This window comes from Phyllobates terribilis, unplaced genomic scaffold (genome assembly GCF_046119375.1).
Source record: "Phyllobates terribilis strain yellow unplaced genomic scaffold, ASM4611937v1 Scaffold_3__8_contigs__length_932513732, whole genome shotgun sequence".
Classification (NCBI taxonomy): domain Eukaryota; kingdom Metazoa; phylum Chordata; class Amphibia; order Anura; family Dendrobatidae; genus Phyllobates; species Phyllobates terribilis.
In genome coordinates, this window is record NW_027362763.1 from 67,960,139 (window position 1) to 67,988,070 (window position 27,932).

The 27,932-nt window shown below is 44.8% G+C and overlaps 1 protein-coding gene across 2 annotated transcripts in view; it reads right to left on the minus strand.

The window, feature by feature from the left end:
• Positions 1 to 27,932, minus strand: part of LOC141258818 (cytochrome P450 2C23-like) — an 83,420-nt gene that overhangs the window by 25,713 nt on the left and 29,775 nt on the right. For both annotated transcript variants that reach the window (XM_073673974.1, XM_073673975.1), the window contains 3 exons: positions 27,040 to 27,189; positions 21,970 to 22,130; positions 18,830 to 19,006 (listed from right to left, as the gene is read on the minus strand). In XM_073673974.1, the coding sequence (XP_073530075.1) occupies positions 18,830 to 19,006; positions 21,970 to 22,130; positions 27,040 to 27,189 (488 nt within the window). The remainder of the gene's footprint in view (positions 1 to 18,829; positions 19,007 to 21,969; positions 22,131 to 27,039; positions 27,190 to 27,932) is intronic.

A 27,932-nucleotide genomic window follows, 5' to 3' on the forward strand; every position in this document is an offset into this window, starting at 1 on the left:
CCACCTGCACCCAAAGCCTGTCTGGTCATGCCACAAGCTTTCTAACTGCGCAGAAGAGATCCTGCACACCTCCTTAATATGCTGGCAGTAGGGCTCAACGTCATCAGGCGGTTTTTACTTTGAAATGTCTGGGAAATGTGAGTCACACAGCTGAGGAGTTGTGGTCAGCTCTGGAGAACCAATTTTATGAATGGCTGTCTCCACTGGACCTGAAACCAGGGAAGGCCGTGTGCGACAATGCTGCAAACCTGGGTGCGGCCCTTCGCCGGGGCAATGTCACACACGTGCCTTGTATGGCTCACGTGTTGAACCTGGTTGTCCAGCAATTTTTAGCCCACTATCCCAGACTAGATGGCCTTCTGCAGAGGGCACGGTCGCTGTGTGCTCACTTCCGCCGTTCGCATCCCGCAGCTCAGCGACTTACATCTCTACAGAAGTCGTTGGGCCTGCCACTTCACCGGCTAAAATGCGATGTGCCTACCCGGTGGAATTCAACTCTGCACATGTTGCAGCAACTGTGGCAGCACCGACAAGCCCTGGTGCAATACGTTCTGATGTATAGCCTGGGCCAACGAGATCCAGAGGTGGGGCAAATCACGCTGGAGGAGTGGTCTCAGATCAGGGACCTATGCACCCTTCTGCACAGTTTTGAAATGGCGACGAAGATGTTTAGTGCTGATGATGCCATTATCAGCATGACTATTCCGGTGATTTACATGCTGGAGCACATGTTAAACAGAATTCGGAGTCAGGTGGTGGCACAAGAGGAGGTGGAGGAAGTAGAGGAGGAGGAGTTGTATGCGGAAGGGCTAACATCTGCAAGGTCCAGACGGTCGGCAGCACCAAGGCGGCAGGCATGTGAGGGTGGGGGAGATGGTTTTACCAGGGCGCATGGTAGCAGCCAAACTAGTGAGGAAGGTGCAGGAGCCCAGGAAGAAGTGGAGGACGAACTGATGGAAGACTCATCAGATGAGGGAGACCTTGATCACATTTCTGTTGTGCGAGGTTGGGGGGAGAGGACAGAGGAAGGAAGCATGATTGTTACCTCGCCACCAACACAACAGGGACTTGGTGCTCCTGGATGCGCAACACTCATGAGTGCCTTCTTGCTGCACTACCTGCAACATGACCCTCGAATTGTGAGAATTAGAAATAATCCTGACTACTGGGTTGCCACACTGTTAGATCCCCGGTACAAAAGTAAATTTGCCGAAATTATTCCTGCCATAGAAAGGGATGCACGCATGCAGGAGTATCAGCAGAGACTGTTGCAGAATCTTACATGTGCTTTTCCACAAAACACCAGTGGTGCACGTAGTGAATCTCACAGTTCCAACTTGCCAACCGTGGGACCGTCAAGTGTTTTGCACTCAAACCGTAACAGAACCACAGTATCTGCTGGTAACATCAATTTTGCGGAATCATTTCACCACTTTTTTAGCCCATCCTTTGCAAGGCCACAGGAGACAAGAAGTCTGACACATAGTCAACGCCTAGAGACGATGGTACAGGAGTATCTCCAAGTAAACATTGAAGCCACGACTGTGTCACTGGACCCTTGCTCTTTTTGGGCTTCCAATCTGGATAAATGGCCGGAGCTAGCCACTTACGCCTTGGAGATCTTGTCATGCCCCGCAGCCAGCGTTCTGTCTGAACGTGTGTTCAGCGCTGCTGGTGGTGTGCTGACAGATAAGCGCACGCGGCTCTCCACTGATAATGTAGACAGACTCACGTTCATAAAGATGAACTAATCATGGATCCGAAACGACTTTTCTACCCCTGTGTCATCCTGGGGAGAGTAAAAGCTTGATGATTGGTTAAAATCACCCTACCAACCGTTTTAAGCTTTCAAATTACTAATCATGTTTATCTGTATCTTGACTGGAAAATAATTTGGGCTTTGTAGCAGTGTGCAGCACTGATCCTATTAGGCCATCTATAATAAGCTCCACCAGATTTAAAATTAAAAATAATTTTTAGCTGCATCTAGCCCGGAAAATAATTTTGGGGCTCCGAGATGCGCAAGACACATAAGTGCCTTCTTGCTGCACTACCTGCAGCATGACCCTCATATTGTCAGAATTCGAAGTAATCATGACTACTGGGTTGCCACACTCTTAGATCCCCCAAACTTTTCGATCAACCTTTTCATTTTAATAAAGACCAAAAAAATGGTCATTTTTGAAATTATAAGCATTAGCAGGTTGTTAGAAACTGAAATCAAACAGTTTTCAACTCAAAACTTTATTCTAGGTGATGTTACATTTTCACATAGGACCCCTTGTTCGAAAGGAGCTTCTGAACTCTCTCGTCCATTGAATTTGTCAGGTTTTGGATGGTTTCTGCTTCAATTGTTTTGCATGAGGACAGAATACCCTCCCAGAGCTGTTGCTTAGATGTGAACTGCCTCCCGCCATCATAGACACTCCTTTTAATGATGCTCCAAAGGTTCTGAATGGGGTAGAGGTCAGGGGAGCATGGGGGTCACACCATAAGTTTGTCCCCTTTTATGCCCATATCAGCCAGAGATGCAGATGTTTTATGTGCAGCATGAGATGGTGCATTATCATGCAGAAAAATGATCTTGCTGTGAAATACACGGTTCTTCTTCTTGAACCATGGCAGGAAGTGCTGTTTGAGAAAATCCACATACATTATGGAGTTCATCTTTAGCGCCTTCAGGGATCCTAAAGGGGCCGACAATCTCTTTCCCCATGATTCCAGCCCAAAACATTACTCCACCTCCTCCTTGTTGGCGCTGTAGCCGTGTTTGCGTGGGGTGTCCATCAACCAGCCATCCTCCACTCCATCCATCTGGACCATCGAGCGCTGCACGGCACTCATCCGTGAACAAAACAGTTTTGAAATCAGTCTTCATGTAATGTTTGGCCCACTGGAGCCGTTTCTGCTTGTGTGAAGTGGATAGAGGAGGTCGACAGGATGGCGTATGCACAGCTGCAAACCTCTGAAGGACCCTGCATCTTGTTGTTCGGGGGACGTTGGAGGCACAAGCAGCTTCAAAAACTTGTCTGCTGCTATGACAAGACTTTTTTGCCGCTGCTCTTTCAACCTGACGTAATTGCCTGTAGGAAAGAGTCCTCAATTTGCCCTTATCAGCACGCACACGTGTGTACTGTGAATCAGCTACATACTTCTTGATTGCCAAGACACTTCATCCTGATCATCGCACAATGTTGATTGTAGTCATGCCTTGACCTAAACACTCCACAATTTGTTGCTTCTCAGCAGCCGACACATCCTTTTTCTTTCCCATTTTGGCAGAAAATGTAGGCTGCTTAATAATGTGAGAGAGCCTTCTTAAGTAGTCTTGACTTTCATTGGACACACCTGCCAAACTAATTAGCACAGGTGTCTGCAATTGCTTACAGTGATATAAAGAGCCCTGACACACATCACCATCAATGAGTTTAACTGACAAACAAACAAATTCTTCCCTTATCACTCCTAAACACTTTTTGCATAATAATTTGGAATGCAGTGTACATGTGCTTTTCCACAAAACACCAGTGGTTCACGTAGTGAATCTTACAGTTCTAACTTGCCAACCGTGGTCTGTATGGAATTGTTCAATAAAGGGCCCAAAATTAAGATAACATAGATGGGAGAGGTCTCTATGAATAGGAATTCCTAAGTATTTGATACCCTGTGAGGGCCAGGCAAAGGGAAAGTTGGACTGGATGGAATCCTATATGGATTTGGGGAGGGAGACATCGAGGGCCTCAGACTTCACTGCATTGATTTTAAAATATTACCATGTAACAAAGTGATCTATTTCAGCCATAACAGCAGGGATGGATATATGTGATTGAGTGATATATACTAGGACATCATCAGCAAATAGAGAGCACTTGTACTCGGTGCCTCCCACCTCAATCCACCTAATATTGGGGTTATGGCGAATTGATGAGAGCAGGTGCTCCGTCACTAGGATGTATAAGAGAGGGGACAGAGGACTAGAGATGAGCGGTGTTCGACTAGAACTGTTCGCCAATCTCAAATTCGAGCTGTTTTGGTCGGTGTTCGAGTTGTTCGACGAACCCGAACGATTTGCAAAAAATTCGGCTGTTCGAGGTTATGTTCGATAACTGTTCGTGCACCAAAAGCGTGTCCTGCATGTCTGGTGCTATTTAGAGCACCAATCATGCAGGGATTGTCTGCCACTCACTGTAATGCCACAGCCATGGTGGTTGTGGCATTACAGTGATTGGCCAAATCGATGGGAACAGTGCCAACAGTGAAACATGAAAAGCCGGCAATTCAGCAGCGGCATACACCGGTACCCGACAATTTAGAACCGAAAGAATAGAGCTTCACACATAGATTAGATAGATATAAAGATGTCAGCCACATATATACGAAGTACAGTGAAAGTGTTGCTTACTGTACTTGTCATTTAGCGTAAAGGATTTATCAAAAAAAATAATAGTGTTTTCATGCACCGTCTCTTTAAAAAAGCCGGCCGGCAATTCAGCAGCGGTACCCGACAATTTAGAATAGAAGGAATAGAGAATCGCACATAGATTAGATAGATAGAAACATGTCAGTCACATATATATGAAGTACAGTGACAGTGTTGATTACTGTACTTGTCATTTAGTGTAAAGGATTTATCAAAAAAAATAATAGTGTTTTCATGCACCGTCTCTTTAAAAAAGCTGGCCGGCAATTCAGCATCTGTACCCAACAATTTAGAATAGAAGGAATAGAGAATCACTCATAGATTAGATAGATAGAAACATGTCAGTCACATATATATGAAGTACAGTGACAGTGTTGCTTACTGTACTTGTCATTTAGTGTAAAGGATTTATTAAAAAAAATAATAGTGTTTTCATGCACCGTCTCTTTAAGAAAGCCGGCCGGCAATTCAGCATCTGTACCCGACAATTTATAACAGACAGAATAGAGCTTCACACATAGATTAGATAGATAGAAACATGTCAGTCACATATATATGAAGTACAGTGATAGTGTTGGTTACTGTACTTGTCATTTAGTATTAAAATAAAGGATTTATTATTAAAAAAATTGGCGTGGGGTTCCCCTTAATTTTAGGCTCTAGCGGAGGTTAAGCAGACAGCTGGGGCAGATGTTTGAAGCCTGGGAAGGGGGTAATACCCACGGAGCTTCCCAGACTACTAATATCAGCCCCCAGCTGAATACCTAGCCTTTACTAGCTATTAAAATGGGGGACCCCCCCCAAAAAATGACGTGGGGTCCCCCCTAATTTAATAGCTAGCAAAGGCTAGGCAGACAGCTGGGGGCTGATATTAATAGCCCAGGAAGGGAGCCATGAATATTGGCCCCCTCCCAGGCTAGGAACACCAGCCGTCAGCCGCCCCAGAAATGGCGCATTCATAGGATGCGCCAATTCTGGCACTTAGCCTCGCTCTTCCACGCTGCCCTGGTGCGGTGGCAGGGGGTAATAGGGCTGGGGTTGATGTCAGCTTATAATGCCAGCTGACATCAAGCCCAGGTTAGTAATGGAGAGGCGTCTATAAGACACCCCCATTACTAACACCATAGTCAAAGTTAAAAAAAACACAAACACCCAGAATAAAGTCCTTTAATTGAAATAAAGACACAATTCTTTATTGTTCTAAATTAAACCATACTTACCGTCACGCCCATTCCAGCTGAAGCCAACGATCTCCTGTAATAAAAATAAAATAATAAAGCAACCTCATCCTTACCTTTCCATGGTTCCCACGACAGCTTCAGCTCTGCTACATCGAGATGACAGGCTGGACCGCAGCAGAACGCCGCCATCCAGCCTGTCATCCCGCAGACACTGAGAAGAGCAGGCTTGCTTGCGCTCCACATTGTCTCTCTGTGACGGCATAAAGATGAGCCGAGGTCATGTCCAATGAACTCGGCTCACCTCATGCACGTCACTGACAGCGTGGGAGAATTCTCACGCTGAAGCGCTGAGTGCAGGAGAATTCTCCCACGCTGTCAGTGACGTGCATGAGGTGAGCCGAGTTCACTGGACATGACCTCGGCTCATCTTTATGCCGTCACAGAGAGACAATGTGGAGCGCAAGCAAGCCTGCTCTTCTCAGTGTCTGCGGGATGACAGGCTGGATGGCGGCGTTCTGCTGCGGTCCAGCCTGTCATCTCGATGTAGCAGAGCTGAAGCTGTCGTGGGAACCATGGAAAGGTAAGGATGAGGTTGCTTTATTATTTTATTTTTATTACAGGAGATCGTTGGCTTCAGCTGGAATGGGCGTGATGGTAAGTATGGTTTAATTTAGAACAATAAAGAATTGTGTCTTTATTTCAATTAAAGGACTTTATTCTGGGTGTTGTGTTTTTTTTAAATACTTTACTAGAAATTCATGGCGGTCATGTCTAATACTGGCGTGACCCCATGAATTTTGGGCTTGGGGCCAGCTGATAATACCAAGCTGGCCCTAACCCCTTTATTACCCAGTGAGCCACCGCACCAGGGCCCTGGATGAGTTGGGTACAGCGCCAGAAGATGGCGCTTCTATGAACGCGCCATTTTCCGGGGTGGCTGCGGACTGCAATTTGCAGCGGGGGGGGGGCCCAGAAAGCTTGGGCCTCCCTGCGCTGCAGATTCCAGCCCCCAGCTGCCTAGTTGTACCTGGCTGGACACAAAAATAGGGCGAAGCCCCACGTATTTTTTTTTTAATTATTTCATGAAATTCATGAAATAATTAAGAAAAAAAGGCCTTACCTATATTGTTGTGTCCGGCCAGGTACAAATAGTCAGCTGGTGGTTGGGGGCAGCCCGTTCCTGCCTGCTGTACCTGGCTGGACACAAATATAGTGCGAAGCCCCACATCAATTTTTTTAAATTATTTCAGGAAATTCATGAAATAATTTTAAAAAAATTGACGTGGGGCTTCGCCCTGTTTTTGTGTCCAGCCAGGTACAACTATGCAGCTGGGGGCTGGAATCCGCAGCGCAGGGAGGCCCAAGCTTTCTGGGCCACCCCCGCTGCAAATTGCAGTCCGCAGCCACCCCGGAAAATGGCGCGTTCATAGAAGCGCCATCTTCTGGCGCTGTACCCAACTCATCCAGGGCCCTGATGCGGTGGCTCACTGGGTAATAAAGGGGTTAGGGCCAGCTTGGCATTATCAGCTGGCCCTAAGCCCAAAATTCATGGGGTCACGCCAATATTAGACATGACCACCATGAATTTCTAGTAAAGTATTTAAAAAAAACACAACACCCAGAAAAAAGTCCTTTAATTGAAATAAACACACAATTCTTTATTGTTCTAAATTAAACCATACTTACCGTCACGCCCATTCCAGCTGAAGCCAACGATCTCCTGAAATAAAAGAAAAATAATAAAGCAACATCATCCTTACCTTTCCATGGTTCCCATGACAGCTTCAGCTCTGCTACATCGAGATGACAGGCTGGACCGCAGCAGAACGCTGCCATCCAGCCTGTCATCCCGCGGACACTGAGAAGCGCAGGCTTGCTTGCGCTCCACAGTGTCTCTCTGTGAGGGCATCCAGATGAGCCGAGTTAATGTCCAATGAACTCGGCTCACCTCATGCACGTCACTGACAGCGTGGGAAAATTCTCCTGCACTCAGCGCTTCAGCGTGGGAGAATTCTCACACTGAAGCGCTGAGTGCAGGAGAATTCTCCCACGCTGTCAGTGACGTGCAGGAGGTGAGCTGAGTTCATTGGACATGAGCTCACCTTATGCACGTCACTGACAGCGTGGGAAAATTCTCCTGCACTCAGCGCTTCAGCGTGGGAGAATTCTCACGCTGAAGCGCTGAGTGCAGGAGAATTCTCCCACGCTGTCAGTGACGTGCAGGAGGTGAGCCGAGTTCATTGGACATGAGCTCACCTTATGCACGTCACTGACAGCGTGGGAGAATACTCCTGCACTCAGCGCTTCAGCGTGAGAATTTTCCCACGCTGTCAGTGACGTGCATGAGGTGCGCTGAGTTCATTGGACATGAACTCGTCTCATCTTTATGCCGTCACAGCCAGACACTGCAGAGCGCAAGCATGACTGCGCTTCTCAGTGTCTGCGGGATGACAGGCTGGATGGCAGCGTTCTGCTGCGGTCCAGCCTGTCATCTCGATGTAGCAGAGCTGAAGCTGTCGTGGGAACCATGGAAAGGTAAGGATGATGTTGCTTTATTATTTTTCTTTTATTGCAGGAGATCGTTGGCTTAAGCTGGAATGGGCGTGATGGTAAGTATGGTTTAATTTAGAACAATAAAGGATTGTGTGTTTATTTCAATCAAAGGACTTTATTCTGGGTGTTTGTGTTTTCTTTTAACTTTGACTATGGGGTTAGTAATGGGGGTGTCTTATAGACGCCTCTCCATTACTAACCTGGGCTTGATGTCAGCTGGCATTATAAGCTGACATCAACCCCAGCCCTATTACCCCCTGCCATCGCTACAGGGCAGCGTGGAAGAGCGAGGCTAAGTGCCAGAATTGGCGCATCCTATGAATGCGCCATTTCTGGGGCGGCTGACGGCTGGTGTTTCTAGCCTGTTAGGGGGCCAATATTCATGGCTCCCTTCCTGGGCTATTAATATCAGCCCCCAGCTGTCTGCCTAGCCTTTGCTAGCTATTAAATTAGGGGGGACCCCACATCATTTTTTTGGGGGGGTCCCCCATTTTAATAGCTAGTAAAGGCTATGTATTCAGCTGGGGGCTCATATTAGTAGCCTGGGAAGCTCCGTGGGTATTACCCCCTTCCCAGGCTTCAAACATCTGCCCCAGCCGTCTGCTTAACCTCCGCTAGAGCCTAAAATTAAGGGGAACCCCACGCCAATTTTTTTAATAATAAATCCTTTATTTTAATACTAAATGACAAGTACAGTAACCAACACTATCACTGTACTTCATATATATGTGACTGACATGTTTCTATCTATCTAATCTATGTGTGAAGCTCTATTCTGTCTGTTATAAATTGTCGGGTACAGATGCTGAATTGCCGGCCGGCTTTTTTAAAGAGACAGTGCATGAAAACACTATTATATTTTTTAATAAATCCTTTACACCAAATGACAAGTACAGTAAGCAACACTGTCACTGTACTTCATATATATGTGACTGACATGTTTCTATCTATCTAATCTATGTGTGAGGCTCTATTCCTTCTTGTCTAAATTGTCGGGTACCGGTGTATGCCGCTGCTGAATTGCCGGCCGGCTTTTTTAAAGAAAGCGTCTTCTGAGCAGTTTGTCAGCTTTTGGACACCTTTGAAGGTGTTTTCTATGTGTTTCTATGTGTTTTTGTTTGCCTGCCATTGGTTTTAACGGTGTTCGACGGTGTTCTAAGGTGTTCGACAAACAGTTCGACGAACAGTTCCTCAAACATCCCGGTGTTCGACGAACCGAACCGAACCCGAAAACTACGGGGGTGGCTCAACACTACAGAGGACATCCCTGCCTTGTCCCATTGGTGATTGTGAAAGGTGATGAAAATGTTCTGACGCACCCCCTGGGCCTTGGGACACCCGGAGCCGGACCCTTTTTGGTGGATGCTGGTGGTTGTAGTCTTCGTCGCGGCGACCCGGTTCCGTGGCTCAGGGCGGTCAAACCAGTGGCGGAACTATTTATGTGGTTTTGATGTTTAAATGTCCGTCTACGCCACCCGTGGATTGCGGTCAGAGTGATCCGCCACTACAGGTCAGACCGCTGAGGCTGGTGTTGTGGGTGCAGCAGAGCGTAGCATAACTCCCCACGGGAGGAGTATAGCCTCAGGGCAGTGTATGCGGAGGATGGGGGTGATGGTGCAGGGCAGCAGCAGTAACGACACGGAGTCATTGATGCAGTCCAGGGCCTTTACTCACAGTTCTTATTATCCAGACCACGTCTGCAGGTAACGGCTGCCCACGTCGTACTGTGCTCACCAGGTGAGGGGCTCAGACAACTCCCAGATAACTTTGGAGCACTTCACAGGACCCCCTTTGTGTGTCCTTTGTCTGGCCTTTCTTACCAACACTTCTGTCCGGCTGCCTCGGGCCTCCTCTATCTAAACTTGGCGCCAGTTTCCCTGACTCTATGTGGTGCCTTCCTAGCGGGTGTAGCGAGGGGCTGCGCCACATAAAATGTCAGAGCCTCCGGTTTCTAGCTGAGGGTCGTTTCCTGCCTCCACTAGTTCGGGGACCGGTCTCCCCCTTTGGCCTGACCCCTCCACGCAGGTGGATTCGGGCGTGCGGTGGCGACTCGCCCGTCCGCACCCCTGGGATCCCTTCATTCCTCGTTCCTGGAGCCTTCTCCGCTCCTCTTCCTTCCTTCTCCCTCTTCCAGGCCTGGGCCTCTGTTACTAGGCCCGCCTCCGGAGCAGAGCTCATGCAGAGCCCCTGCTCCCTGCCACTTCTGCTCAGACTTCTCTGCACTGAACTAAGATGTTGCCCACCTTTTATACTCCCTTCTCAATGCACCCAGGAACTGCTTCCTCCCTGCTCCTGCACTACAGGGTTCCCTTTCCTCAGTGTTCCCTCCCCCCACTCCAGCCAGGGACAGGGACTGTCGTGCCCATCTCAGGGGCATATTGGTCGCCCTGCCCCACGGCAATGTGGTGTAATGCATGCAGGTGTCGGGTCCTGATCCACACTCCATCCTTACCTGAAAGTGAGATATCACACCTCTGGGTGAGGTGCAATACGTCTGTAGCAACCGAGCCCTCAGGGTGCTACAGTTCCATTTATCTTCAGCCTAGGTGACGTATTGCGATACAGGGCCGTGATTTTGGCTATAAAAGGGTCCCCTAGACCCCTACCCCAAGCTTTTTAAGAGAATCATATATGGCGTGCCAGGAGACTCTATGGAATGCTTTCTCAGCATCCAACGAGAGTATCTAATTACAAATTTTTAACTGCATCTAGCCCAAGAAATACTTTGTGCCTAGTAGCAGTGTCTGCTAGTCAGCGGATTATCCCGGCTGTTAAGCAAGCTACACCACCTGTAGTTTAGACACTTAATTTTTTCAAAGGAAATGCTTCAGGACCATGGGATACTTAGTGAAGAGCATCAGTAGGCACCCCAATGCATAGGGGCTGGGACTGGCAGTAGGATGCCTTGCGGTGGACAGCCGAGCTCGATCCTTATAAAAGCTTTTTAACTGCAGCAGCTTTAGTGGACGCTACTGGAGCTGGAATTACCGCGGCTGCTGGCATGAGACTTGCCCTCCAATAGATCCTTGTAAATGGATTTAAAGTGTATTCATTCAAATTAGAGAGACAATTTAAATTAAAAAGCTTAGAGCTGCCTCCACCACAGGGGGGCTCGCTCGACCCACCAGCGGACAGGCACCAGTATTGGGAGAGGGGGGCTGGCCGTCAGGGTTCACCGCGGCTCTGGCACAAACCCGGCGACACGGAGGTGGCACGGGCAGGAGCGGACTGGCCGTGTCGGCTTCTCACTTTTTGGATTTTAGAAGGGCATGACATGCCTATATCTGTGTCTCCCCCTCCTTTTACTCCTCCACCTCTTTTATTTTCGCATGACTATATGTACTTGTCACTTTTCCATGTGTTAGTTATGTCTTCTGAGCAGTTTGTCAGCTTTTGGACACCTTTGAAGGTGTTTTCTATGTGTTTCTATGTGTTTTTGTTTGCCTGCCATTGGTTTTAACGGTGTTCGAAGGTGTTCGACGAACAGTTCGACGAACAGTTCGGCGAACACACGGGTGTTCGACGAACCGAACTCGAACACTACGGGGGTGGCTCAACACTACTCCTTAACTCCTTCCAGGAAACGGATGTCAATCAGGGTAGCTAGTGACACCAGGTCGTCAAGGGTGGAAGGGATGTCACGACCGGCTAGCTCATCCTTGATCCGTCCGGAAAGACCCTCCCAGAAGGTGGACACCAGGGCCTCATTGTTCCAGGCAAGCTCAGATGCGAAGGTATAGAACTGTATAGCATACTGGCCCACGGTGAGATTCCCTTGGCAGAGATGGAGAATAGAGGAGGCAGTAGAAGTCTTTTGTCCGGGCTCATCGAAGACCTTCCGGAAGGCAGTGAGAAAAGCTGAAAGATCGGACACCAGGGAATCCCCTCTCTCCCATAGAGGGTTTAGCCATGCGATGGCTTTCCCGTTGAGATGAGACATGATGAACACCACCTTGGCCCAGTCGGAGGGAAACTGATGTGCCAGGAGTTCAAAGTGCAGCGTGCATTGGTTTAGAAAACCCCGACATAAGACAGGGTCACCACCAAAACGTGGAGGCGCAGAGAGCCTGGGTCTAGAGCTGGATGCCATGGCACTAATAGGCTGAGTTGCCGCTGGAGCAGGTACCGCTTGGCTCGAGACGGACACAGGTGGGATGGACAGCGTGTCCTGGCGGGAGTTATCTACTCGGCCTGACCAGGGTTTGCACGGCGGCTCAGTTGACTCCGTGAACCAGGGAGGGACCGAGCAGAGGGACCAGGTGCCATTCTGGGACTGACCTTGTGTGAGAGCAGGTGACTCCCACGGGTCTGAAGGCAGTAACTGACCGGTACAGTGGAAGAGCACAGCAGGCAGGCTGATGGGTGGTCCAGGTAGTCAGGCTAGCTGATTCGGCTGATAGCCAGACAGGTTCTCTGGGTAGGCAAGCTGGCAGGCACAATAGATAACAGGTATGTGCTTCCAGGTAAGCAGGCAGGTGGGCACAGCAGGTAAAGGCAGGCAATCGGGCATGGCAGGTAACAGGCAGGTGCTTCCAGGTAAGCAGGCTAGCAGTCACAACAGGTAACAGGCAGGTGCTTCCAGGGAAGCAGGCAGGCAGAGCCCATAGACAGACTGGCGGACTGGACAGAAGGCAGACTGTCGGGCTGGAAAGTAGTCAGACTGGTGGACTGGACTGAAGATCAGACTGGCGGACAAGACTGACTTGCAGAGGACCTGAGGGCTGAAGCAAAGTAAATATCACAAAGCAACAACCTTGCACGGGCACCTCCATATTGGAGGAGGTGCTTTAACCCATTTACCCCCGAGGGTGGTTTGCACATTAATGACCAGGCCAATTTTTACAATTCTGACCACTGTCACTTTATGAAGTAATTACTCTGGAACGCTTCAACGGATCCCCTTGATTCTGAGATTGTTTTTTTCGTGACATATTGTGCTTCATGATTGTGGTAAAATTTATTCGATATCAATTGCGTTTATTTGTAAAAAAATGGAAATTTGGCGAATTTTTTGAATTTTTATGCCCTTAAATCAGAGAGATATGTCACACAAAAAAGTTAATAAATAACATTTTAAACATGTATACATTACATCAGCACAATTTTGGAACCAATTTTTTTTTTTTGTTAGGGAGTTATAAGGGTTAAAAGTTGACCAGCGATTTCTCATTTTTCCAACAAAATTTACAAAACCATCTTTTTAGGGACATTTGAATTCACTTTGAGAGGTCTTTATGACAGAAAATACCCAAAAGTGACACCATTCCAAAAACTGCACCCCTCAAGGTGCTCAAAACCACATTCAAGAACTTTTTTAACCCTTCAGGTGTTCACAGGAATTTTTGGAATGTGGAAGAAAAAAATGAACATTTAACTTTTTTCACAAAAATGTTATTTTAGACCCAATTTTTTTATTTTCGCAGGAGTAACAAGAAACAATGGACCCCAAAATTTGTTGTGCAATTTCACATGGGCACACAGATACCCCATATGTGGGGAAAAAACACTGTTTGGGTGCACGACTGGGCTCGGAAGGGAAAGAGCGCCATTTGACTTTTTGATTGTAAAATTTGCTTGAATAATTAGCGGACGCCATGTTGCGTTTGGAGAGCCCCTGTGTGCCTAAACATTGGAGCTCACCCACAAATGACCCCATTTTGGAAACTAGACCCCCCAAGGCACCTATCTAGATGCATAGTGAACACTTGGAACCCCCAGATGCTTCACAAATTGATTCGTTAAAATGAAAAAGTGGAAAAAAAAACACTTTTTTATTTTTACGGATTAATTTGTGAAGCACCTTGGGGCTCCAAGTGCTCACTATGCATCTAGATAGGTACTTTGGGGGGTCTAGTATCCAAAATGGGGTCACTTGTGGGGGATCTACAATGTTTAGGCTCACAGGGGCGCTCCAAATGCAAAATGGTGTCCGCTAACAAATTGAATTGGAAAATCGGCTCAAATTGTTAGCGGACACCATGTTGCGTTTGGAGAGTCCCTGTGTGCCTAAACTTTGGAGCTCCCCCACAAGTGACCCCATTTTGGAAACTATACCCCCCAAGGCACATATCTAGATGCATAGTGAGCACTTGAAACTCCCAGGTGCTTCACAAATTTGTTCGTAAAAATGAAAATGTGGAAAAAAAAACACTTTTTTATTTTTACAGATTAATTTGTGAAGCACCTGGGGATTCCAAATGCTCACTATGCATCTAGATAGGTGCCTTCGGGGGTCTAGTTTCCAAAATGGGGTCACTTGTGGGGGAGCTCCAATGTTTAGGCACACAGGGGCTCTCCAAACGCAAAATGGTGTCCGCTAACAAATTGAATTGGAAAATCGGCTCAAATTGTTAGCGGACACCGTGTCGCATTTGGAGAGCCCCTGTGTGCCTAAACAGTGTAAATCCCCCACAAGTGACCCCATTTTGGAAACTAGACCCCTCAAGGATTTTATCAAGGGGTATAGTGAACATTTTGAACCCAGAGGTACGACACAGAATTTGATAACATTATGTCATCATATTGAATAAGTTGTCATTAGTCTTCAGCTCAAGTGCTCGTCACTTGAGTTTGTATCGGGTACTCAGGTATGCACCATGTACTGCGTGTGCTCGAGTGACATGCTCGAGTCCCTGCACCGCATGTTTCACGGTTATTAGACACCCAAAAAAAACATGCGGGGATCGCTCGTGCAGGGCAGGCATTCCCCGCAAAGTTTTTTTGGCCGCGAAGCATATGGGGCGGAGACTCGAGCATGTCACTCGAGCACCCGCAATACTCAATGCATACCAGAGCACCCAATGCAAACTCAAGTAGCGAGCACTTGCGCTCAACACTAGTCGCCATATCGTCATCTTTTTTTCTTACTTTTGAAAAAAATCCCAACCCCATCACAACCCTAACCCCAACCCTAACCCCAACCCCAGCCCTAACCACAGCCCAACCCTAACCCTAGCACAACCCTAACCCGAGAGTTTATTTTTTTACACCGTTGCTCGTGCGGTATAAGTGATTTGATGACTTTATTGTTCGAGTCGATGCGATTACAGCGATACCAGAATCATATGGGGTTTTTATGATTGACAGCTGTCACACACTAAAAGACGCCTTTATTGTAAAATCTAGATTTTGCATCGCCATATTTTGAGAGCTATAATTTTTCCATATTTTGGCAGACAGAGTCTTGTTATGGCTTGTTTTTTGCAAGATGAGTTGACGTTTTTATTGTTGCCATTTTCAGGCACGTGACATTTTTTGATCGCTTTCTGTTCCAATTTTTGGGAGGCAGAATAAACAAAAAACAACAATTCAGGAACTGTTTTTTTTTTTTTATTAATTCTGTTCCACGTGTGATAAAATTGATAAGGCAGCTTTATTCTTTGGGTCAGTATGTTTACAGCGGTACCACATTTATATCATTTTTCTATGTTTTGCACTTTTACATAATAAAAGCAATTTTATAGCAAAAATTATTTTTTAGCATCGCTTTATTCTGAGAGCTATAACTTTTATATTTTTCGGCTGATGGAGCTGTATGGCAGCTTGTTTTTTGCGGGATAAGATGATGTTTTCAGCGGTACCATTTTTATTTATATTCGTCTTTTTGATCGCATGTTATTCCATTTTTTGTTTGGCGTTATGGTGATAAAGCATTGTTTTTTGCTTAGTTTTTTTTTTTTACTGTGTTCACTGAAGGGGTTAACTAGTGACACAGTTTTAAAGGCCAGGTCGTTCTAGGCGCGGAGATACCAAGTATGTGTACTTTTATTGTTTTTTTTTCATAATAATATTTATTGATGGGTACATTATATTTTTATTTTTGGTGGAATATTTTTTTTATTTTTTTTTAAATATTTTTACAATTTTTTTTTTTTTCCACTTTCTGACAGTTTTTTTAACTTTTTTACTTTGTCCCACTATGGGACTTTCACTTTTTTTACTCTGATCGCCTGCATAGCACAGGATTGGAGCACCATCCCTGTGCCATGCAGGCTGTCAGAGCTGGACAGGGAGAAGATAGTTTGGAGATGCACTGCGCATGTCCAAAAAATCTTCCTGCGTCTGGTGACCCGGATGTTGTCATGACGACATCGGGTCATCATGGCAACATCCTGGAAGCCGCGGCAGACAGCGCTGGAGGCCGGAAGAGGAGGTGAGTGCACCAATCACCTCCCCTTAGCCACCACAATGCTGCGATCGACTTCGATCACAGCATTGCAGGGGTTAATGTGCTGGGAGCGGTGCGGTACTGCTCCCTGCACATAGTACCGGGTGTCAGATGTGACAATCAGCTGACACCCGGCGGCGATCGCGCCCGCACAGCCTGTGTGCACGTGCGATCGTGATGACGTACTAATACGGGTCTGGCTCTTAAGTCCCAGGACACAGACGCATATTAGTATGTCTAATGTTGTTAAGGGGTTAAATAGGGAGAGTCCTCCGGCTATTGGCGGGGGATTTTTTAGGACGCCGCACACGGCCCCATTCACATGGAGGCAGTGCGCGCGCCCTAATCACAGTGCCCGGGAAGCTGCGTGCACCAGCAGCAGCAGCAGGGAGGCCGGAGGATGTCGGAGCAGGAGCACGGCAGTTAGGGGGATGGCGTCTCTGCATAGCACAGGGCAGAGATGCCGATTCTACAGGCCTAATGTCTACTAGCCTTACCACCACCAGCTTGCTCAGGCACATGTCATCAAAGCACCTGACTAGGTGGGCCAAAGGTCTGGGTCCACAATCACTGTCTCCAAGTGACACCCCTGTCTCTTCCCCTGTGCTACATGTTTGCCAAACCCCTGTCCAGGACACAGGAGCAGATGCCTCCAGCCCTGCACCTGTCATTGCACATTTACAACCACCATCAACAACCACCTCCAATTCTTTGTCCCAGTGCAGCATTCAGCTGTCCCTATCCCAAGCATTTGAATGCAAATGCAAATACTCAATCACCCACCTACAGGCCTAAACACTAAATGGGCACATCTCCAGATTGTTCACCCTGGAAATGTTGCCACTAAGGCTTTTGGACACTGAATATTTCCGCAAACTCATGGCGGAGGTCGTCCTTCGGTACCAGGTCCCCAACCACCACTATTTTTCCCAGTATGCCATCCGTACATTACACCAGCACGCGACCCATTGCATCACCCATGTCCTTACCGATGCAGTTACTGAGAAGGTCAGCTTAATGAACAACATGAAGACAAGTGCCAGGGACACTACATTTCCCTGACGGCACACTGGGTGACCTTGTGGAGGCTGGGACCAAGTTGGACTCTGGGACAGCACTATGCTACTGATGCCTAGGATTGTGGGCCCTAGTTCCATTAGGGTTTTCTCCACCTCCTACACTAGTTCCAGCACCCCTTTCTCCTCCCCATCACTGAATTGTCATCTCGGTACACATCGTCCATATCAGTGGCAAGCTGGAAGCACTGCCTTGATGAAGCAGCAACAGGTTCTACAGAAAATAATTTATGTAAGTGACAAACAGCACACTTCTGCAGAGTTGTGGAAAGGTAAAAGAGACCAGACAGATCTGTTGCTCTTGCAGCTGAACCTACAACCAAGCATGGTCGTGTGTGATAATGGCCATAACAGTAATTTTTGGCAGCCCTTGCACTTTGTGCATAGGCTTTACCAGTCTATAAATCCCCCTCCTTAAAAATGGGAAACATTTCTGAGGCCCTCCTCATCGTGTCTTCCATGTTTTATTGAAGTCACTCCTTCTTATTTTTGACGGCCTTTGCACTAATTACATAGGCATTATGAGTATAGGAGTTCCATTACCGAATAATTTTAACAGAATGTATATGAGGCTCTCCATTTCAGTGATTTTCCTGCCACCCTAGCCCTTCTGTTAGAGTCTCTCGAAAAAATGGTTGAGTTTCCCATTGACTTCCAATATACTTGGTACTTGAGTCGAGCCTCTCCGAACATCCGACTTGCTCTATTCGAGTGCTGAGCAGTCGAGCATTTCAGTGCTCGCTCATCACTACTTTTCATTTCCAACCAGTCATTAATTGCGACCACAAGATTGCGCTGTGGGATTGGTGTGGTGCCGATAAAAGGTGAAGACAGTGGACGGTAAGTATAAGACTACGGTCAGGGACCTTAGATTAGAAGCAGCGCTCCAGCGCAGAAAAAAAAAACAAGCTGAAGTGGTGCGTTAAAAACTTTAATCCGCTGTCTTCTAAGGCAAAATACACACTACCCTACTATAGTGCACTCCACAATATGAACTATCTGTTGCTTTATACTGTGCACATTTCAAGTCTCCCAACTTTTTTTGCTTGTGCATACCCAATAAATTGGAAAAATAAATCACATAACTATTTGATTCACCATTCAATTCTATTTACTGTTGGTGCATAAATGAGTTGTAGTTGTAATTTGAGTCAAAGTTTCAACAGAATGAAATTTCTTATGATGGATACATAGACAGGTAAAATAAATCAGTAAAAGAAAGCAGCACCATGCTTAGAGAGTTGGTGCAAATCCAAGGTTAACAGTAAGTTAAAGGCATTAAATTGCTGTGTTAAAAAGAAGGGCACTGTATGCAGACATATGGAAAATTGGATAAAAAGGCACAGTATAGAACACCAATACAAATAAAACTGTAGTTTTTACAACAATTTTAGGTCGATATGGCCCTTTAATAGCATAATGGAATATTTACCTCTTGTTTCTTTGCTAGGAAAGCGTCAATGAAGCTCCTCAGATTGTTCACATCAATTTCTCTTCCCTGATTGGTAAATGTGTCTGTGACAAACTTTTTCATTTCTCTGAAATTTTCACCTAGTCGTCGATGGCTCCCTGGCAGCCAGCTGATCAGAGTGGGGTAACTGTTAAAAAGCTTAATATAAAAAGATCACAAATGTCAGTTCCATTTAATAGAATACAACTATCACGAGGTGTCAGATCATCCTGCTCTGCCTGCTACATGGTGGAAACATTTTCAAAATTTATATTCTTCCTCTATATTCATTGCCATCCTTGTTGTCAAACATATAAGTTAAGGAGAGAAAAAAGAAGAGTAGAATCTATGTGAGTATATACCATGCATAGTATGAATAGTGGTCAGGACTGGCCAGATTTTTTTTGAAAATGTGGGGCTTTTTGAGCACAATTAAAATAAAGCTGGTTGGGGCAATTCATTCACTGTTTTGGAGTCAAAGTTCTTCTGTTGCAAAAATTATACACAGATTAATTCAAATGCTATTGTGCCCCTAGATCCATTAGTATGCTCACATCCCGCAGTGGATAGCTATAAGGCCGGGTTCACAAAAGCATGGTTTAGTGTCCTTATATGTATCGCAACGCCTGGACTGACCAGAACTTACAGCTTCATAGGTCAGGAGACACGTTGTCAGCCTGTTCATTGAGATCATCCAGTCATGTGAGCCGGGCCTAAGGCGTATGAAAGGAGAAGTAGCAACCAGGCCCTGACTCCTCTGTATGCTATAGACTTAAAATTTTCTGGACTAGGTTTGGTTCCTTGAATACAACAAAAGTCCTTTTCTTTCTTCCATCTGTGGTGGGCCACTGGGGAGGCGCCAGATGTTGCAGAAGGGCCAGCTGGGGTGTGTAGCCCCACTGGCAGCAGATAATGATGTCATGGTAGCTGAAGTGGGTCGCTGGACCCCTCAATGCTTTCCTTATGTCCACAAAAATTTCAGAAGCGGGAGGTGGCACTTGTGGATGTATAGGACCCCCCAGGGGCACTCCTGTAGCGGTGATGTCTGGGTGCAGGTTTTGGAGAGCCCGTGAGGTTTGTGCAATCTCAAGCAGTCAGACACGCAGGTGAACTTATAACCATAACAAATTACTGAAGCAGGTAACAGGGTCCAGTGTCTCATACAGGCACAGTATATTGTGCATATAAAGTAATGGTGTTCTCCTCATGAGTAAAGCATTGTTATGGCCTCTCGTGGTGGCTGGAGCAGAGTTCTCTTCACTTGCTTGTACAGGAATTGCTATGCACAGTCCAGGAAATATTACACTGATGGAGGGACCTTCACAGATTGGCTCTCTGTGGAAAAGACACTAAAGTGTGGATGTACTCACAGTTTTTATCCCACCGTTCCCTCTCGCAGGGGGTAGGTTTAATCAAAGTCAGTGGCGTGGCAGCCACGAGGATCTGGTCCTGGTTAGAAGCGATCAGGATAACCAGAGAGCTGGACAGTCCATGTACAGCTTTCTCTCTCCTGACTAGAAGACACTTCACTCTTTTTGTGAAGGAGATTATGTGAGGAAAAATGTCCCCTCACCGTAGACTGGCATTGAAAACTCTTCTCTGAGAGCATAATGTCTCTCCTCAATCTTTTTGAGGCAGCAGGAACCGCCCACAACTGGTCTGTAGCAGCGTTCAGTCAGTGTGGCCAGAGCTGGGAGACTCCCCTCAGCTATTGCTATGGCAGCTTGTTGTGTGGATATTAATCATTACTTCATATACACACATTGGCCAGCAGATGGCAGGAAAGTACAATTTACAATGCAATGTATTAAATCCCTTAACTCAGTACACACAATGGAACAAATCTACTACCACACTACGACTGTCTCATTTAGCAGCAGTAGAACGGGTACCGGGATGCCGCACATCCTTTAAGCCATCACTTTTTATAAGTAGCGTGCTATCTATTAATTTTACTAATAGGTCTATTAATTTTACTAATGTGCCTTTTCAGATGTCCTTTTTTATATGGATCGATTGTCTGAAAAACCCACCACCCCCAAAAAACCCCAGACATCCCACCTTGATCCATGTTGCGGATACAAGTCAATGTCCTAGTGAAAAAAATATGTATCTGAGATAAATATCAACAGTGTACTGCCCTTATTTTACTTTTTAATGTGCCGCAGAGATCAAGAATAGTTTTTTCTATTTATATGTGAAAAACAGATGCAACAAGGGTGGTAATATCTGAAAGACAGAGGAAAAATGGGTCCAGCACAACGAAATAAAATGGACCATTTTTCACGTGTGAAAAAATAATAATGATTGAAACCCCCTCCCAGCCCACTAGACACTTGGTCTGCCATAAATTTAATCTATTAGTTTCAGTCTACTTTGAGCCTTGAATCTAATCTCTACATAGGAGTGAATTTTCTATTTTACACAGTTGGTTGGCTCATAGCAATTTTTTGCTCTTTTAGTTTATGTACTATAGAGAACTTGTTTTCTTTAGTAATCTTTAGGGTAAAGTGTTTGGCTCATGTGTGTATATCTTTAGAATTGCAAAGTGTTTGCAAAAACCTCTGCAGCCACCAGTTTCCTAGGAGCGCATGCTTGCAAACTCTTTGTTATATTGCTTGCAAGAACTGATCTGAAGCTAGTAGGATCCCTGGATCAGGCCAGCCTCAGTGTCCCTATGCTTCTCTGTTGCTGGACAGTCAAAGCTGCCTCTACTAGTAAAATTAGAGAGTGTGAAGTTTGAACTAGAGGTTCATCCATTGTGCAGCCAACACAAACTCCATCATCAGGAGCGCACCGCCCCATGGCAAGCAGGAAACGGGAAGGCAGGGAAACAATGTCATCTTGGAGATATAAAAAATAAATAAAAAGTAATAATATATCACCCACAGGAAATTGATTCTAGTGGTGATTACCTCTAAAGTAATCTTCAATTTTGGTTTTCTTCAGGATTATTTTTGGCCTGGGCCCACTAGAGGGCTCTTAGTTACTTTGATGGACATGCCTAACTCTGTGTATAGATCTTTGTGATGAGTGTTATGGAATAAAGGGTACTGGCATTTTTTCACAGGAATTCAAGATCTTTACAATACAAAATGTAGCAATTGTGTAGAGAAACCTACCTTAACCATTGTAGTTTCAATGATCGTGATATTTTCATTAATTAAACCAATGAGCTTCAGTGCCGTTGGGTCATCATACTCAAATCTTTGGTCCAGAAGAATGGACACAATTATGTTGGCTACAGCAGTATTCATGATGAACTGGTTATCAAAGGGTTTTCCTGAAAGTAAGTCAAAGATGTGGTCAAGGTTTGACTTTTACGTTGAAAGATGTAAAGATGTTGCATACTAATCAACAGAAAGGACCTTGGCACGACCAGTACTCACTAGGAGTAGACATGCCATATGTGCCACTTATTCAACTGGATAAGTACCCAGTAGGTAAGGGGCCCTTTGTTAGCCTAGAAGCAGCTGGCAGATCTCTCATGTCTAGTAAATTGCATGTATGGGACTGATCTTATACACTTAACGTCTCAAAATCACTACTTTTGTTACGATTAATCAACAGGGTTGCAAACAATGCATTGAGAAAAGAAGACATTAATTGCCAAAGATTTGAGAAGAATCAGACGTGAAGTGACCAGGAGGCCATTATCCTTCATTTCTGCCATATTCAATAACTGCAGCCTCCCTGGAGGCCAGAAGTACAAGGTGTTCAGTTCTCAGACATATGGCCCTGGTGAGGAGGCTGAGGTTGACCACCACTGAGCAAGACACAGAAGTACAAGGTACTCAGTTAACAGAGACATGGCCAAGTAGAGGAGGCTGAGCCTGACCACCAGTCTGGAAGACACAGAAGTATAAGGTGTTCAGTGCTCAGAGACATGGCCGAGGTGAGGGGGCTGAGGCCAACCATCAGTCTGGAAGACACAGAAGTACAAGGTGATCAGTGCTCAGAGACATGGCCAAGGTGAGGAGTCTGAGGCCGACCACCATTGAGCAAGACACAGAAGTACAAGGTGTTCAGTGCTCAGAGACAAGGCCAAGTTGAGGAGGCTGAGCCCAGCCACAACTAAGCAAGACACAAAAGTACAAGGTGTTCAGTACTGAGAGACATGGCCAAGGTGAGGAGGCTGAGGCCGACCACCACTGAGGAAGACACAGAAGTACAAGGTGTTTAGTGTTCAGAGACACGGCCAAAAGGGAGGAGTCTGTGCCCGACCACCACTGAACATCTTGTACTTCTGGCCTCTAGGGAGATTGCAGTTCTGAAATATGACAACACTGAAGGATTATAGATTCCTGGTCACTTCACTTTTGATTTTTCACAAATCTTTAGATGTCCATGTGAGTCTTTTTCACAAATTTCAAGACTGTTGCTCCTTTGTATGATTTTTCAATTATTTGACTTTTCAATGCCAGTTAAATCTCTTTTTTTGACAGAGAAAAACTAGCTGCCTAATAATTCTGCACACCGAGATAAAAGGCGTTGTTCCTTTAGGCCTCACCGCCCCATTACACTAATACTTATCACCTGATCTGCTTCATCCAATAAGCATTCATATTTATACAGCTCAGAGGTGGAAAATCTGCATAAAAATAATGATATAGACAAAATACTCACTGCATAATAATTGTGCACACAGTATATTGCGTCTTTTTTTTTGTACCAAATTTTGAAGAGAACAATAGTGCCGCAATCGAAGAAGAATGGATTGGAGTTGTCCATTCTAATGACTGATCCTTCCACTTGACCCCCACTGAATAATTATCACTAGAGATGAGTGAATTAATTCAACCTAAAAAACTGACGATTTTGAACAAATTGTGATTTGCTTCACGTGACGTGAATAGCCTAAAAGGTCCACACAGTAATTTTACAGAACATTGCATTAGCTCACACAAAGAAATATGCATATAATGAGTTGTGTAACCCTTACAAACAGAAAGCACCTATAGAAACTACACAACTACTACTGAATAAAAGATAACAATTTTTATTAAGTACAATTTAAAAAGTAGAAAAAACAGACAAAAAACTCCAATAGGTGGGAAAACCAATGTACAGCACCAATCCTCATCAAAACCTCTAAGCGGTGAAACACACGTCGGACAGACCCTACTGGGAAATACTGCACCATCTTATTGGGATATACAGTGGTGGCCAAAAGTATTGGCACCCCTGCAATTCTATCAGATAATACTCAATTTCTTCCTGAAAATGATTGCAATCACAAATTCTTTGGTAATATTTTCTTCATTTAATTTGCTTGCAAGGAAAAAACACAAAAGAGAATGAAGCAAAAATCAAATCATTGATCATTTCACACAAAACTCCAAAAATGGGCCAGACAAAAGTATTGGCACCCTCAGCCTAATACTTGGTTGCACAACCTTTAGCCAAAATAACTGCGAACAACCGCTTCCGGTAACCATCACTGAGTTTCTTACAATGCTCTGCAGGAATTGTAGACCATTCTTCTTTGGCAAACTGCTCCAGGACCCTGATATTTGAAGGGTGCCTTCTCCAAACTGCCATTTTGAGATCTCTCCACAGGTGTTCTATGGGATTCAGGTCTGGACTCATTGCTGGCCACCTTAGAAGTCTCAAATGCTTTCCCTCAACCCATTTGATAGTGCTTTTGGAAGTGTGTTTTGAGTCATTGTCCTGCTGGAAGACCCATGACCTCTGAGGGAGACCCAGCTTTCTCACACTGGGCCCTACATTATGCTGCAAAATTTGTTGGTAGTCTTCAGACTTCATAATGCCATGCACACAGTCAAGCAGTCCAGTGCCCTTGGCAGCAAAGCAACCCCAAAACATCAGGGAACCTCCGCCATGATTGACTGTAGGGACCGTGTTCTTTTCTTTGAATGCCTCTTTTTTTTTCCTGTACACTCTATGTTGATGCTTTTTCCCAAAAAGCTCTACTTTTGTCTCATCTGACCAGAGAACATTCTTCCAAAAGGTTTTAGGCTTTCTCAGGTAAGTTTTGGCAAACTCCAGCCTGGCATTTTTATGTCTCGGTGTAAGAAGTGGGGTCTTCCTGGGTATCCTATCATACAGTCCCTTTTCATTCAGACACCGACGGATAGTACGGGTTGACACTGTGGTACTCTCGGATTGCAGGGCAGCTTGAAATTGTTTCGACTTTAGTCGAGGTTCTTTATCCACCATACGCACAATCTTGCGTTGAAATCTCTCGTCGATTTTTCTTTTCCGTCCACATCTAGGGAGGTTAGCCATAGTGCCATGGGCTTTAAACTTCTTGATGACACTGCGCACGGAAGACACAGGAACATTCAGGTCTATAGAGATGGACTTGTAGCCTTGAGATTGCTCATGCTTCCTCACAATTTGGTTTCTCAAGTCCTCAGACAGTTCTTTGGTTTTTTTTCTTTTCTCCATGCTCAATGTGGTACACACAAGGACACAAGACAGAGGTTGAGTCTACTTTAATCCATGTTAACTGGCTGCAAGTGTGATTTAGTTATTGCCAACACCTGTTAGGTGCCACAGGTAAGTTACAGGTGCTGTTAGTTACACGAATTAGAGAAGCATCACATGATATTTCAAACAGTGCCAATACTTTTGTCCACCCCCTTTTTTAGGTTTGGTGTGGAATTGTATCCAATTTGGCTTTAGGACAATTCTTTTTGTGTTTTTTCATTGAAAACAAATTAAATGAAGATAATAATACCAAAGAATTTGTGATTGCAATCATTTTCAGGAAGAAACTGAGTATTATCTGACAGAATTGCAGGGGTACAAATACTTTTGGCCATCACTGTATGTGTACTGTGTGGTTTCTGCTTAGTCTCAATGTCATAACATATGACGTTAGGTTTTCTCTCTCCCTGGGTTTTGTGATCTGTGTGTTCTGTCATCTTGTTCCACTTGGAATGATTTACTCTTGTGGAATGGCTAATGTATAGGTGATCACTTATTTATTGTGATCTTGTTGCACTGTCAATTTATCCACTTACATAATAATTATTTTACCTTTGCCCTCTTGTTTCTGTCATTTATATTATATGGACTGGCATACTGACTTATGTTCATGGATTTTAGTATGTTTATTTATATGCACAGTTACTTTACTTATATATAATCGTGGACACTTGTAACTAAGTAACTTGAACTGTCTGCCCGGTGGTTGCTATATATATAATTTAGTTAACCACATCAGTATACATTCAATGATCAAATAAATTTGACTGTTATATTTTAATTTTTTTTTTTTTGATTGGTGCTGTACCCCTCATTGATTTTCCGACCTATTCGAGTTTCTTTGCATGTTTTTTCTACTTTTTAAATTGTACTTAATAAAAATTGTTATCTTATTCAGTAGTAGAAGATTGCATTATCCAAAGAAGGCTCTCATGACTTTATTTGTTATGCGGTGCGCTTCCCCGTAATGCTTTGTCACTATGATTTCACCTGTTACCGCACAGCCAGGAGGGACTGTGATAGCCTGTATAAAAGCTGAGGCAGGGCAGCTGCCAGCTTGTGGTGATTCTGGATAGTAAGAAGACTTCACAGCTCAAAGCTTAGCAATAGAGATAGAGAGAGAAAAAAAATCATAAAAATCATAAACCACTGAAGAAACATTACAACTAGGGCTCATTCAGACGTCCGTGCACATCTGTTTGATCTTCGACTGCAATGCTCTCAACCGGAGCTTAATAGCTTCATATATTTTAATGAGGTCAGGAAAGCCGCAGTCTGTCCGAGCATTGCGGTCCAAGATCGTCCCAATGTGCAAGGACGTCTACATAAGCCCTTAGTGTGTGACAGCACAGCAGTTAAGACAATTAATGCGTGAGGGAAAAGAGAAGACTGTCATACACATCTTCTCAGAGCCACTGGAGGCTTTGCAGTACTTTTGATTCAGATAAAATTTGGTAAATTTGGCAAATTTCAATTTCGAAAGATTCACCCATCTCTACGTATCAGCTATACAGAGGGACAGCTATACATTAATTTCATTATAACTATAAACATCTGCCAGTCAATAACTTTACTGTTCTCAATGATTCTCAGAGCACTGGCGGTGGATAAACCAACTATCATCTTTACCCCATACAGCAACTTTTATCATCTCCGAAGTGTAAGCTTTTTTGTTAAAATCTCTTTCCTTTCTTTCTATGAATGCTACGCTGTACATTCTTATTATGAGCTGTACTTACCTTCATAAGAATGAAATGTCTGCATCAGGTTTTCACATTCCTCGCTGATCTTATTTTCTATGGTTTTCTTCCCCATGCCGAAATCTCTCAGTGTCGACAGAGTGAATTTTCTCATCATTTTCCAATTCTCTCCATGGGAAAAGAGAACACCTGAATAAAATAAGCACAGATTAATCCATAGAGGTCGGCATTTAATGAATAATTCTGTCCAAATAGACTTCTAGAACTGGTATAGACACGATGTAGAGACAGAGACCCTGATGCCAGCGCTGTGTAATGTAGTGGGCTACTTGTCGAATGTTTGATAATATGCTGCTTTTAAAAGAGTGATTTTATCACTGAATGACTTTTAAACCTACTTCCACATAGTCCTCCATATTCTTGAGCTCTGTATAACCCCGCCCCAACCACTGATTAGCAGCTTACTGCCTATGTACAGTGTACACAGAAAGCAGCCAATCAGTGTTCTGGGCGGGGTTACACATGGCGCAGCATTCAGAGAACTGATAAATTTGCAGCAGAGCAAAGAGCAGCAAGTAGCCCAGTAAATGATACATCACCAGAATAACTAAAGTTTTTGACAGATTCTGCTGAAGATCTAGTAAAATTCTTTGCTTTTTTTTGAGTCTGTAAAGAAGTTGCTTTGGTAATTTGAACAGATTGTTTCCAGGTTGAATTGAATCTGTTGGCTTATTAAAACAAATTTGCCCAAAAAACAATTTCTGGAGAGTCGCTCATCTCTACCTAGGTTTGTTCAACATCAATAAAAGAAATGTATTCTTGAAACGACCCAGTATTTTAGTTAGACTGTATCTGCATACAGATGCTTTCCTAAATAAAGCTACCATATCGTACAAATAAATATTGCTGCCATATAATGCACAGGCTATATA